The 14711-nt window shown below is 32.1% G+C and overlaps 1 protein-coding gene across 2 annotated transcripts in view; it reads left to right on the top strand.

The window, feature by feature from the left end:
- Positions 1–850: 850 nt before the first annotated feature.
- The window catches only part of LOC114341351 (low-density lipoprotein receptor class A domain-containing protein 3-like), a 76128-nt gene continuing 62267 nt past the window's right edge, over positions 851–14711 (top strand). For both annotated transcript variants that reach the window (XM_028292138.2, XM_028292137.2), the window contains exons 1-2: positions 851–1004; positions 1105–1294. In XM_028292138.2, the coding sequence (XP_028147939.1) occupies positions 953–1004; positions 1105–1294 (242 nt within the window). In that variant the 5' untranslated portion in view covers positions 851–952. The remainder of the gene's footprint in view (positions 1005–1104; positions 1295–14711) is intronic.

The raw sequence follows: 14711 nt of genomic DNA, 5'->3' as shown, positions 1-14711 counted from the left end.
AGACGCAACGGAGACGCACTGGAAAAGATCAACACCGAATTTTGTGTACTCGTGTTTATAAATGAACGCAAGCGCCTGACGGAACGTAAGAGAAACGTAACGTAACGGAAGAGATGACCAACTTTCATCTTTTACAGTGCGTTTCTTCCGTCTGGCCAATCATAAGGCAGAATTTTGTTCTGTCACTCAAAGTGGACCCGCCCCCTCATCCCTTGTGTTGTGTAAAAAGTTGTTTGTCAACATATTCGAATTTTGTTAATTTTTTGTTAATACAATGGATGTTAAGTTATTAATTTAATAAAAATATATCATAGAGTCATTTCAATATTTCAGATAAATGTGAGTTGTTTATTAGCCTAATTCGTGGTTATCCACACATATTATATGATAGGTAAATCCAATAAACATTTTAAAGACCAGGAAATGAAACAAAATAGTTGGAAATCCCACGGCATGCGGCACCAAAGAGCATACCTTCGTTTATTTCCTAATCCATGTAACACACAAAACAGATAAATATTATAATAAATAATAGTATAAGTATAAATAAACACAAAGTTTGTTTACTTTCGTATAATTTATAGGCTATGTTGTTGAATTATAATTAAGTCATTGTTTACTCTTTCTACTCATGCGCAAAAATTCCGCTACGTCGATCTATAAATTGACATAATATTTTCTTCCGTCTCCAGTCCGTTTCTTACGTCTACGTTGCGTCTACGTCTACGCTACGTCAAACTATAAATCCAACTTAATTCTACCTAACTTTTTTATTTGCGTACACGCTAGCGTATACCTAGACACAACGTGTTTGGAAAAATTTTGACGTTTCGACGTCACACTATCACGGTCCATACAAATACCTTACCATTGACCATTACCAACATAAATAACATAATAACAATTCCAATATGGCTTCCAACAAAATATTAAAAATGTTATAAAAATAAAAATGTTTCTATTGCCATTTTATTTTTTAATTTTAGGTATAAGTAGTGTAAAAAGTAAGTCCACGCTTAATCATCATCCCACAGATTTGATGTAGTTTTATACAAATTCAGGTTAAGTTAGAATAAATTTTACAAAATTATTGTTATGTTGTAGGTAAATCTTTAACAATAACAAAAAACAATTATGATTTCATAAATCCTGTTAGCGAAGTGGTCGAAGAAAAGGTTGGAACAACGTTCTCCTTGATATGTGAACTGATTTTATCAGACCAAGAAAAAGAAAGTTCAGCAGTAGATGACCATCTAACATGGGCCAAAAAAGAAATTTTGTCAAACCAAACAGGGTAAGGTGTTTGTTAGTTTCGCTTGTGTAACCTGATATAAGGTAATACTCAACCAGATAGATCAGTGGAGCAGTTCAAGCAATGTAAACATCATTTCACACCTCAACTTCATTAGTGCCATAACCCTGAAATCACAAACCTTTCAGGAGAGTTTCATGTGAAATTCTTTTGTGTTGTTATTCCTAGTTATTTTTGTAAAATTATTGAAATTTAGTTTGAAAGAAAGATGTTCGAGCATGTTGGTTGATCTGGCAGATTGCAGTGTGGGATTTTGAACTTTTCTCGCTCAAATCCTCAGGGTTACCCGTGTTGAGCTGGCCCCCCCCACTTGCAAAAATTAAAAAACAAATAGCCCTGATTTATGAGCTATTTATGAGCTCTCATATTCCGCAAACTAAAAATTTTGAGCTCGTTTCACTGAGCAGGAATTTAATACCCTAGTGGGGGGGGGGTACCCCCACTACTTAAAAATAGGAATATTGAATCGGTTTTTGCGGCAGAATTACGAGCTATTTATGAGCTCTTGAAATTATATAGTTTCGATTTTTGAGCTCATCCCCTTCACCCCCAAACAACCCTTGAATTGATTTAACTTAAGAGAAAGATGCTGAGAAAACTTAAAATATATCGTATTGCTAATATAATTCCTATAGCTTATAAACTCTAAGAATAAACTATTAAATCAAGGGCATTTCGATTATTGAGCTACAACCCCTTCGCAAGAAAACCACCCTATCTTCCCGGCTTAAGAGAAAGTTGTACTTAAAATACGTTAAACTAATTATTTGGCGACTACATATCATTTAATAATTTATAAGCTTCCAAATTACGCGCATTTAGATCAGTAAATTGCAATTTATTTTGTATAGTGCAGTCACTGAAGGTAAAAATCAACGATTACCTTCAAGTTCGGTGAACCTTCATCGATTTTCACGAAATATGGTCAGTGGTTAGAGGATACGTCAAGAAACAAAGGTGACATGGTGCCACCTTGCGCCTTTACCCTGAGGGTGGATACCGCCCCTTCTCGGGGGTGAAAATTATTTTATAAAAAATAACTGCACAAATCAATAAAAGAACAAATTAAAAGCAAAATTTATTATATAAAGTTAATAAAATAAGTCAATACTTTTTAAGTTATTAAAGATCAAAGATTTTAATTATTTGTGAAAAAAATACATGTTTTGAAGAGGTTTTTTGTAAATCACTGAAAAACTGTTAAGTTTTTACAAAAAAGTTAATAGTAGTCTAATTCGTATAGCTTAAAGAATAAACTCATAAATCACGCACCTTTCGATTATATAGCTACAACCCCTTCGCAAGAAAACGACCCCATTTTCCCGGCTTAAGAGAGAGTTGTTCTTAAAATAATTTAAATTGATTATTTGGCGACTACATATCGTTTAATAATTTATTAGCTTGCAAAATATACGCATCTCAATTATTGAATTGCCATTTTCTTTCTATAGTGCAGTCACTGAAGGTAAAAATCAACTATTACCTACGATTTCGGTAAATCTCCATTTATTTTCACGAATTGACAATAACAACTTGGGGTTTTAGCATGGGGTATATGTCACCCATTCTCGGGAGTGAAAATTGCTTTATTAAAAATAACCCCACAAATCGAGAGAGGGACAAATTGTAAGCAAAATTTGTTATATAGTGTGATTAAAATAAATCAATACTTTTTGAGTTATTAAAGATCAAATATTTTAATTTTTGGAAAGCAAATGCATGCTTTAGAGCGATTTTTCATAAATGACTCAAAAACTGTAAGTTTTTACAAAAAAGTTTTCATCACTAAAATTGAAGCTAATAAAAAATATAATAAATTGCTTACTTGAAAAACCTTTAATGTTAATTTAAAGTAAGTTATTGGTAATTAAATGTATATTTTTTTCCGCGACTGTTCAAATCTAAGGGTTCAAGCTTAAATAACGGGAAAAAGATGCATTTTATAACACTTAGGTACTAAATACTTGTCAAAGTACTTAGAAATACCCATCAAAAATAAGATCCAGAAAAAGTTGATAGTATCAAAATCCGCTCACCAATTTTCGTGAAAATGAATGGAGATTTACCGAAATCGAAGGTCATAGTTGATTTTTACCTTCAGTGACTGCACTATAGAAAGAAAATGGCAATTCAATAATTGAGATGCGTATATTTTGCGAGCTCATAAATTATTAAACAATATATAGTCGACAAATAATTAATTTAAATAATTTTAAGTACAACCCTCTCTTAAGCCGGGAATATGGGGTCGTTTTCTTGCGAAGGGGTTGTAGCTATATAATCGAAAGGTGCGTGATTTATGAGTTTATTCTTTAAGCTATACGAATTAGACTACTATTAACTTTTTTGTAAAAACTTACAGTTTTTCAGTGATTTACAAAAAACCTCTTCAAAACATGCATTTTTTTCACAAATAATTAAAATCTTTGATCTTTAATAACTTAAAAAGTATTGACTTATTTTATTAACTTTATATAATAAATTTTGCTTTTAATTTGTTCTTTTATTGATTTGTGCAGTTATTTTTTATAAAATAATTTTCACCCCCGAGAAGGGGCGGTATCCACCCTCAGGGTAAAGGCGCAAGGTGGCACCATGTCACCTTTGTTTCTTGACGTATCCTCTAACCACTGACCAATTTTCGTGAAAATCGATGAAGGTTCACCGAACTTGAAGGTAATCGTTGATTTTTACCTTCAGTGACTGCACTATACAAAATAAATTGCAATTTACTGATCTAAATGCGCGTAATTTGGAAGCTTATAAATTATTAAATGATATGTAGTCGCCAAATAATTAGTTTAACGTATTTTAAGTACAACTTTCTCTTAAGCCGGGAAGATAGGGTGGTTTTCTTGCGAAGGGGTTGTAGCTCAATAATCGAAATGCCCTTGATTTAATAGTTTATTCTTAGAGTATATAAGCTATAGGAATTATATCCGCAATACGATATATTTTAAGTTTTCTCAGCATCTTTCTCTTAAATTAAATCAATTCAAGGGTTGTTTGGGGGTATTAAAAACTAGGGTATTAAATTCCTGCTCAGTGGAACGAGCTCAAAATTTTTAGTTTGCGGAATATGAGAGCTCATAAATAGCTCATAAATCAGGGCTATTTGTTTTTTAATTTTTGCAAGTGGGGGGGGGGGCAGCTCAACACGGGTCTCAGGGTTTGGGAAGGTTAAAAGAGCTCATAACACCTAAGGTTTTGATTTCCTTCGTTGTAACTTGACATAAAGAATATAACATATTTGAGTTTATAAAAGTGAAGTACTTTAGTGTTGTTAAACTTCAATGGATATTGGAAGAAAAATTATATATTTGTAAAATATTTTATAAGTAATAAATCCATACTGTACAATTAGACCAGTAAGGACCTGCGAAAAAACGTCTATTTTTGTATGTGAGAGGAGGCATTCGGATTTTTGCAGATAAAGTTAGGTGACACCTTCAGTAATAATAATTGACTTATGCTCCTTCTCAAATATGCCCGAAACAATAATAAAAAAATTAAAATATTTAAAAATTTCGAAAAACATCGACTTTTTTTCTGCCTACTTTGCTTATAACTTTAAAACGATTCGTCTTGGAACAAAGTCGTAGAGAAATAAAATAAAGATAATTGAATTTTGTATAATATACGACTGGTAAAAAATGTCTTAAGATATTACCTTTTCTGCAATATAGCAATAAATACAAAATAAGGGGGCAAAATGTTATTCAATATTTTTTAACCACTTTGGTGGCACTTAGAACCTTAGTAATTCGCTTGGGAAATTCTTTATAACATACTTAAATCGTGTACCAAATTTCATTAAAATCGACCTAATAAATTTTGCATAATAAATTTGCAATCTAAATGTTATTAAAAAGTTCAAATTTTTTAAAATCTTTCTAAACAAAAAGTAGACCATTTAGAAGTTGGCTAATTTTTTTTACATATAAAGAGGTGCTCTACCTATCTAATACACTTTACAGAATTAAAATCGGATTATTTAAGGGGCCTCAGCAATGTTTTAAATTTATAAACAATTTTTTGGTTTATAAACAAATAGCTTTTTTTAATAATAAAAAAATTAATTTTTAGCAATGCAAATAATTAAAAGCGGTATAATTTGACTTAAACTGTCAAATGCTGTCAGTTAATCAAACGTTATTCGCGTTCAAAAATTGCAATTTCTCGATTTTTTGAAAGTTCCACCGCGTTTATCTCGAAAACTATGCATCCTACGAAAAAACTTGTAAGAACATTTTTTGCTTAGAATTACCCAAGGAATACAAAAAAAATGTTTTATTTTGCGAAAAATCGATGTTATGTAATTCCTCAAGTTCTTTGTTTATAACAATCTTATCGACATCCGGATCAACTGTTACCCAAAAAATTCGTGTTATACGGGTCAAAATACATAAAAAACTTGGGTAAGTCCATCTAAATAAAGGAGCCCGTAGCACCCCCTCCTGGCCACAGCACTAATTTGTTTATAAGCCAAAAAATTGTTTATAACTTTAAAACATTGCTGAGGCTGCTTAAATAATCCGATTTCAATTCTGTAAAGAGCATTAGATAGGTGGAGTACTTCTTTATATGTAAAAAAATTGACAAATCTTTGTATGTTCTAGTTTTTGCTGTGAAAGATTTTAAAAAATTTTAATTTTTTAAAAAAAGTTTAGATTGCAAAATTATTATGCAAAATCTAGTAAGTCAATTTTAATGAAATTTGGTGTACGGTTTTAGCACATTACAAACATTTTCTAAGCGAATTAGGAAGGTTCCAAGTGTAACCTAAGTGATGGAAAATCATTGAATAAGGACAGGCTTGTTTTGCCTCCTTATTTTATATTTATTGCTATTTTGCAGCAAGGGTGATAAATTAAGACATTTTTAACCAATCGCATCTGATAGAAAATTTAATTATCTTTGTTTTATTCCTATACGACTTTGTTCTAAAATGAATAGTTTTTAAGTTATAACCAAAAAAAGTAGAAAAAGAAACGAATTTTTTTGAAATTGTTAAATATTTTATTTTTTTTATTAATGTTCCGGGCATATTTGAGAAGGAGCATAATTCAATTATTATTAACGAAGTTATCACCTAACTTTATCCGCAAAAATCTGAAGGCCACCTCTCACATCCACCTAAAAACAGATCCTTACTGGTCTAAATTGCCTAGAGTAAGACAAATGCAGTATAAATAAATGCACTCATATGCAAGCCAATACAAAGGAAGAAGAAAAGAACTTTTCAGGAGAGCAAATACAAGATATTCAGCCCTGTGATGTATCAAAAAACGTTATATGACATATGGACCGCGTTATGTAATAGCAGATTAAGCGCCAAAATCTAGTTTTGAGATAAATCGGTTTAAAGATTTTAAATTTGTTTTTGGTACTATTTCTAAAATATAGTACTGACATGTTTCATGTTTAATATATTAATGCAAATGTAAATAGACTTTTACATGTGTTTAAAATTTTTTAAAAATAATTTATATTTTAAAAGTTATTCGATCAAATGTCGCTTAATTCGTTAATGATTTTTTAAGATATGCATGAGTTAAAATCCGAATACCGGATTAAGAGACATATTTGGCGCTTAATCTGATGTTTCCTGACAAAGGATGTCTTTTAATTCGATATCTTAAACGTTAGTAAATATGTTATGTTTTGTAATAAAGACTTAACCGACTATTCGTGGCGCTTGATTCGTTATTACACTTACAAAGATGCGGATTTTTGTTTATGACAATGGATTATGTACCATTATTGGCGTTTAGTTCGATATTACAAATCCTAGTGTGAGATTTTTTTTAATAAAATAAAAAATGTCGCTTAATACAGGCATTTAAAAACAGCTTTTTTTTAAATTTTTTTACAAAAAACATATTTTTATACATAGATTTGCACCCTAGCTGCAAGATGGCACTATTATCTCGATTTTGGACTTTTGGCGGTTAATCCGTTATTACATAACGCGGTCCATATTATATGTTATGTTAAAATAAAGTTTGATCATAACAGGGTGTAACGTGTTGCCAAAAATTAGGTGTGATGTATCATGTTTTTAACTTGCAAGTTATAGAGCAGTGGTGCGCAAACTTTTTTAATGGAGGGCCACAAAGTTCCAGAAATTCTACAGGGTGATTGATTAGTGGGGTAAAGCTCAATAGATCTACTATTGGGACCGTGCAAGTTCGGCAAAGCGACCTCTATTTCTACGCTCTGTACTTTTATTCGCACTTTTAATTATATTGGCCAATTATATTAGTCCTGGTTGCTGGATAATTGTCAAGACCATAGTCCAAAAAAATAATAAGAAGAAAAAAATAAGATGCAGGTTATGTTTAGCAAACGTAAACAATTGTATGTAGTAAATAAAATCCGTTATTAAAATGCAGTACTGCAAGCAAAATACAATTAATTAAATTTACCTTTATATAATAATTGCATATCATATCAATATTGTGGAGCAATATATAATTTTTCTGAGTCAATGACAGAAGGTATGAAATATACGTCAATTTGACAATTTCAATTGACAATATGAATTATTTAAGATAGTTGCAATATTTCTCCGCGACTCGCGCACGGTCGTTTCTCGTTTCCCTTTCCAAGTACTTGCACACCGCGAATAGTAATAGATAGCAATAAAATAGTGGAGTGCAATAAGAACGAAAACATGCATTGTTTCAGAAAAATTCAAACAAGCTTATATTTTTCTAAAACTTTTTTTGTTAGTTTATATACATGTTAAAGTAAAAAGTTCTACTCACAGATTTGTCCGCTAATTGTTCATTAATTGTTTAAACAATAACAATTGTTTTGTATAAGTAATTTTAAAAATATCGTTGAATTCATCATTTGACTTTGATCAAATATGTTTGTTTTATTTTTGATTATGCCGAATCCGAATATGGCATTACAATTTGAAAATTCTTAAACAGAAGCTCTTATACAGTATCTCTGCGTAGCTAGGAACCACATGCAAAACTTTTTTATTATCAGTTTTATGAAAAAAAGTTATTCTTCATAAAATGCTCTGGATAGTCAAAAATTTAAAACTCAACCGTCATATATCAAATTTTATCAATTTTATACCAGTTATGTCAAAAATATAAAATTCGTTAAAGAGTAAAATACCTTCATATTCCAGAATATCAAAAAATGCTATTATGAAAAGTTGTTTGAAATTAAAAACTGTTTTAATATACAATTACATCATTCCAATCAAAAAAAAAAAATTCAAATTTTTTCTCAAATTACGGATACCCATCATCATTTTATTACAAGATAACTAGTTTATTATCAATTTTACGAAAAAAGTTATTCTTCATAAAATACTCTACCTGGTCTAAAATCTAGGATACAACTAACAGATATCAATCTTTTGCAATTTTATACGAGGTATGTAAAAAATATGAATTTTACTAAGAGTTAACTGCCCTTATTATTCACAATATTTCAATTAGAAGGATGTAATTAAACACTGAAACATATTTTTTAATTCCAAACAACTTTTCTTAATAACAATTTTCAATATTGTGAAATATAAAGGTACTTTACTCTTGAGTGAAATTTATATTTTTTGACATACCTCGTATAAAATTAATAAAATTTGACATTTGATGGTTGCATCGTAGATTATATACGATGCAGAGTATTTTATAAAGATTAACTTTTTTTCGCAAAACTGATAATAAAAAAGTTATCAATAGGTCTCAAGTTACACAGACGTACTGTATAAGAGCTAAATTTTTTTTTGTTGAACATTTATTATTGTTGAAGCTTATTATTAAATGTATTTTAGGTAAGTTTTATAGAAAAAGTTTTGATCACTTTGTATAAACATTTTTTTAACTGGTAATTTTCGGTTTTTGAATTACATTTTTGTTATTTTTCTTAATTTTCTCAAAAAGAAATAGTTTATTTTATTTCTAAAGTAAAATAATTTAGTGAATTTTAAAGAATACATCCTAAGCTTTAAAAAAGTACCTATAAAACTGTAATAAATCTGTTCAAACTTGAGTAATACCGCCTTAAAATGGTGGTAATTCTGTAAAACTACGAAGTTTTCGAAAAATACATTTTTTGAGACGTCGTATAATTTGAATTAAATTTTAGAGATTTTTTTTGAGACATACATCGTTTAGTAAGATGTCTGAAAGGTAAGCTGTGCAAAATTGAGAGTTTTATAAGAAAAATTGTATTAGTTACACATTTTTAAATCATTTTTAAACCAAATTCATGTAAGTCTCACTTTTCACCCACACCATACTTATGTCCATACATTTTATTTATTTTTATTACAACTATAACATAGCTAAATTATTCTTCTTTTATGATCAATTTATAAAATTTCATTTGATCCATTAGTTAAAGAATTACATTAAAATAACTCAACCGTGCACTTCGTCGTACGCTAGTTTACAGTTCGCCAATGTTTGTGAGACGGGTGACTTTAGCGATATAAATAAAAAATTATGGAAGATACAGATTTAATTTTAGAAAAATCTTTATAGAAAGTTTTTTTTGTAAAATTTTCTGAATTTTTCAACGGTCAAGTCAGTTTTTTTCTACAGTTTATATTTTCGGTATTGTTCGGTCTCACCTCGAGTATTGTTCTTCAGTGTGGTAACCACACTACTTGGTCTACATTAGGAAACTTGAACAAGTCCATAGTTTCTTCTGTTACATTGCTTTTAAGCTTCATACCGATCAAGATTACACTGTATGGCAGCATCAACTGCAGGTCCCCTCTCTTGCAAGCCGGAGAAAACAAAGGCTATTATTCAAGATCTTAAATGGTATATGCAGTTGTTCTCAACTACTTAATAAGATCGCACTGTCTGTACCATCTCGCACCACTAGACAAGTGCGAACATTTTATGTACCATTCCATAGGTTTAATTGTAACCCCAAAAAATCAGTCCAGTTTATTAAATTTTGGTGATCTGGGTGGCCACGCTACTGTCCATTGAAAAATGAAAATATCTCAAAAACTAATAAATTTAGACATAGGGAATGTTAATGTAGACAAATTAAAGTACGATAATGGTACTTTTCAATAGTGATATAAAATACTGGGTGTTCCATTAAAAATTACTGAGAAAATAATGTACTTGCGTTTGGACCCAACCTGTATTCGATATAAAGAAAATTAGCAATTTCAATCATTTTTAAAAATTTTGACAATAAATAAACAAATAGAGCATCAATAAATCATTGCCGTTGTGCTTATTTTTATTTATACAGGGAGCTGAACTTGTTACGATTTTCGTAGAAAATTGGTTATAACTTTGTAAATACCCTGTATAACATAACAGACCTTTATATTTTTGTAATGGGGAAGTTAAGAAGATTTCGAATATAATATAAAATATAGGGTGTTCCATTTAAAAAAACAAGTTTGGTCCAAAAACAATTGGCTACAATTTTAGATATTAACTTTTATTGCTATCTATTACTATGGCGGATCTATTGAGCTTTACCCCACTAATCAATCACCCTGTATAGGAGGGCCAGAATCATAGGCGTAACCAGGATGATCCTAAGGGGGGGTTACAACTACCTGAAAGGGGGGGGGGTTATAACTACTGGAAGGTCTCTGAGGCCTATGGTGTTAAGCGTATAGAGCTCAAAGTACATCCCAATGGGGGGGTACAACTCCCAAAACCCCCCTGGTTACGCCTATGGCCAGAATTATAGAAAAAATGCATTGTGTGTTAAAGCTATAATGTTATCTATTCATGTCGATGGGCCGGATTAAATACTTTCGCGGGCCGTACTTTGCCCATCACTGTTATGGAATAGGAGTATACAGAAATTGAATAAGTTAGAGGAAGACATACATAAACATGGAGCGAAGTAGGTACGCATCTTGTTCATCGCACATCTGACACCAAAACCAAGATGTTATTTGAAATTTCCCGGTCCGTGAGGTGTACTTTCTATTGTGCATTTGATTTAATTTTTGATTGTCGTGTTGTTATATTATAAAATGGCTCAACAAAGATTGTAAAAAACTACAAAAAGAACATCCAAATGGATTTACGCAATCTCGCAAAACTGGTCTCTGTACTCTATAGGTTCGATTCCCCTCTAAGGAAAAATTTTTTGTTTAATATTAATGGTTATTGACATACTTAGACTATTATAAGGACTTCTTTTCTTTCTTTCTTTCTCCCCTTCCTTATACCCTTTCAGGTGTCGGATTTGGGTTTAATTTAGCTACATATTCACCCATCTCTTCCATTCTTTTCGGTCCTGTGCTATTAGTTTCATTTCTTCTAGCGTTTTCTGTTTGATTTTTCCTGCTTCTACTATTTGCTGTATCCATTTTTTCTTCGGCCTGCCTTTTTTCTTTTTTGTAATATTCCTTGTTTCGTGAATTTTCCTTGCTAGTCTACTAGGTTTCATTCTCATCAGATGTCCATACCAGTTTAATTGCCTCTTTATTATTTTATTCATTATTGGTTCCTGTTTAGTTATCCCTCTTATTGTCTCATTTCTTATTCTATCCCATTTGGTCTTTCCGGCTATAGCACGTAAATGTCTCATCTCAATTGCATTTATCCTACTATTATGCTTTTTCTGTAAAGTCCAATTTTCGCTTGTATACAGTATCGTCGGTATCACAATCGTATTATATATTTTAATTTTTGTTTCGTGGGACAATTCTTTTTTCCTCAGAATTGGCGCTAGTGCGTAGTACAGTTTATTTGATTTTTTAGTTCTGTTTGTTATTTCGAGGTCTATTTTCCCATCATTGGTAATACTACTTCCAAGATAATCATATGCTGTAACTATTTCCAGTTGAGTATTTTTGCATTTTATAATTACTTCATTTTCTTCCTTTTCGCCGATGACCATTATTTTACTTTTCTCGATGTTGATTTCCATTTTTAATTTCTCTATTTCTTCTGTCCATATATTTATGAGTTTTTGCATTTTTGTCACGGAATCTGCTATAAGGACTATGTCATCCGCATACAATAGGGCTTCTATTTTTATTGGCTGTAATCTTTGGTATCCTATTGTTGTCTGTATTTGGTTCGTTCTTTCTCCAGTATTTCTAGTCAATTCATTCATGACTATTATGAATAGTAGCGGACTAAGACTGTCTCCTTGCTTGATACCTCTTTCCCAATTGAATTCTTCAGATCTTTCTCCTGCTATCTGTACACGTCCTTTTACTACTCCGTATATATTTTCAATTATTTTTATCAGTGTACTTGGTACTTTCATGTTCTGCAAGCATTTCCATATAATTTGTCTTTCTATAGAGTCGAATGCTGCCCTTAGATCTATGAATGCTAGAATGAGCTTTCCCCCCGAGTCAATACTTCTTTCTATTATATTTCTAATGATGTAAATGTTATCGTTTGTCTGTCTTTCTGGTCTAAACGCTGCTTGTTCTTCTCCCAGTTCTTTTTCTACCTCTTGTCTTAGCCTCTTCTCTACTATTTTCGTGTATATTTTAAAACATACCGATGATAAACATATTGCTCTATAATTTTCGCAGTTGACGTGTTCTCCCTTTTTGTATATTGGCACTATAAGGTTACTTTGCCAGTCTTTTGGGATTTGCTGCTTTTCCCATGCCTCTTTGTATATTTTCAATTATAAGGACTTAAAAAATGATTAAAAATAATTAATCGGGGTTGTGGCCCAATAACGTCACCCAACAAGTCCCGACAAGTTACCCCAATGATGTCACCCCGACAAGTCGGAGTCACGCGGGCTGTTGTATCGAGAGGCTGTCAAGCGCGATTCTGTATCGCGAGGATTCAAAGGTCAAAGTATCCTGAAGTGGCTTCCTTTCTACCCTCGTCCCCCACTCTGGTTTCCGGCCGTTGGGGAAAGTCATGTACACAACTAATTTAACATATCCCCGTATAGTTTTTCCATATTACTTATCACGCACAAAATCCGCTTCTATCTCTCCGACTATAATGAAATTTTAACGTTTTAACCTATCTTATAATATATATTCTTCTTCGCGAACTCAATCGACTATAGGTGGCAGTGCAGTTGCATGAAAATGGCCGATGGAATTGGGATAACGTATTTTAATACAATTAATATTTTTATTGATGTAATTAATTAATATAAATAAATCATTCATTCAATTAACAAACCCTACAAGCATTCAATCGACATTGATACATAGATTAACGGATGATTTGTTTACGTTTTTATCCCAATTCCTCTAGTTCCAAATAAGCGGCAGCAGCCTCGCTTGAGTTCGCGAATTTAAGCTCCTACAATAGGTACAATCATCATCATGATTCTCTTTGCCTTATCCCTATGCGGGGTCGGCTTCCCTAATTGCATTTCTCCACACAATTGTATCTTGGGTCATATCAATGTTAATCCCCGGTACCAACATGTCCTGCCTTATCGTCTCCCCCAGGTCTTCTTTGGTCTCCCTCTCCTACTCCTTCCAAGAATCTGCACTTCAGCTATTCTTCGTATTGGGTGATTACCGTCTCGACGTTGAACATGACCAAACCATCTTAACCATTTTGGCATCAATTGGTGCCACACCTAGACTTCCCCTAATATACTCATTTCTAATTTTATCCTTCTTTGCCACTCCACTCATCCATCTAATCATTCTCATTTCCGCCACATGCATTCGTTGTTCCTCTTTCTTTTTCACTGCCCAACATTCAGTTCCGAACATCATAGCCGGTCTTATGGCTGTTTTATAGAATTTTCCCTTCAGCTTCATTGGAATTTTTCTGTCACACAACACCACTCGCTTCTTTCCACTTCATCCATCCAGCCCTAATTCTACTGCATGCATCTCCATCTATTTCTCCATTACTCTGTAATACCGATCCTAGGTACTTAAAACTATTGCTTTTCACAATCATTTCACCATCCAAAGATACCATTTTATTTGTAGTAACTCCATCTTTAAATGAATATTCCAAATACTCTGTTTTTGTCCTACTAAGTTTTAAACCTTTTTCCTCCAGAGCTTGTCTCCACTGTTCCAGTTTTTGTTCTAAGTCTCCTTCACTATTTCCTACTAACACGACATCATCAGCATACATTAAGCACCATGGAATGTTACCCTGTAGTTTCGCTGTTATCTGGTCCAAAACTAATAAGAATAAATACGGACTTAGCACAGAGCCTTGGTGAAATCCTACTTTCACATGAAATTTATCAGTCTCTCCCACACCTGTCCTAACACTAGTCGTTACTCCCTCATACATATCCCTCACAATCTTTACATATTCACCAGGGACTCCTTTCTTATTGAGTGCCCACCACAGAATCTCTCGAGGAACTCTATCATATGCTTTCTCAAGATCAATGAATACCATATGAGCGTTTGTTTCTTTGTTTGTTAGGTATGGAATGTTACCCTGTAGTTTCGCTGTTATCTGGT

Source organism: Diabrotica virgifera, chromosome 3 (assembly GCF_917563875.1).
Source record: "Diabrotica virgifera virgifera chromosome 3, PGI_DIABVI_V3a".
Taxonomy (NCBI): domain Eukaryota; kingdom Metazoa; phylum Arthropoda; class Insecta; order Coleoptera; family Chrysomelidae; genus Diabrotica; species Diabrotica virgifera.
The sequence above is the reverse complement of the archived record's forward strand: the minus strand, read 5'-3'. Positions and strand labels throughout refer to the sequence as shown.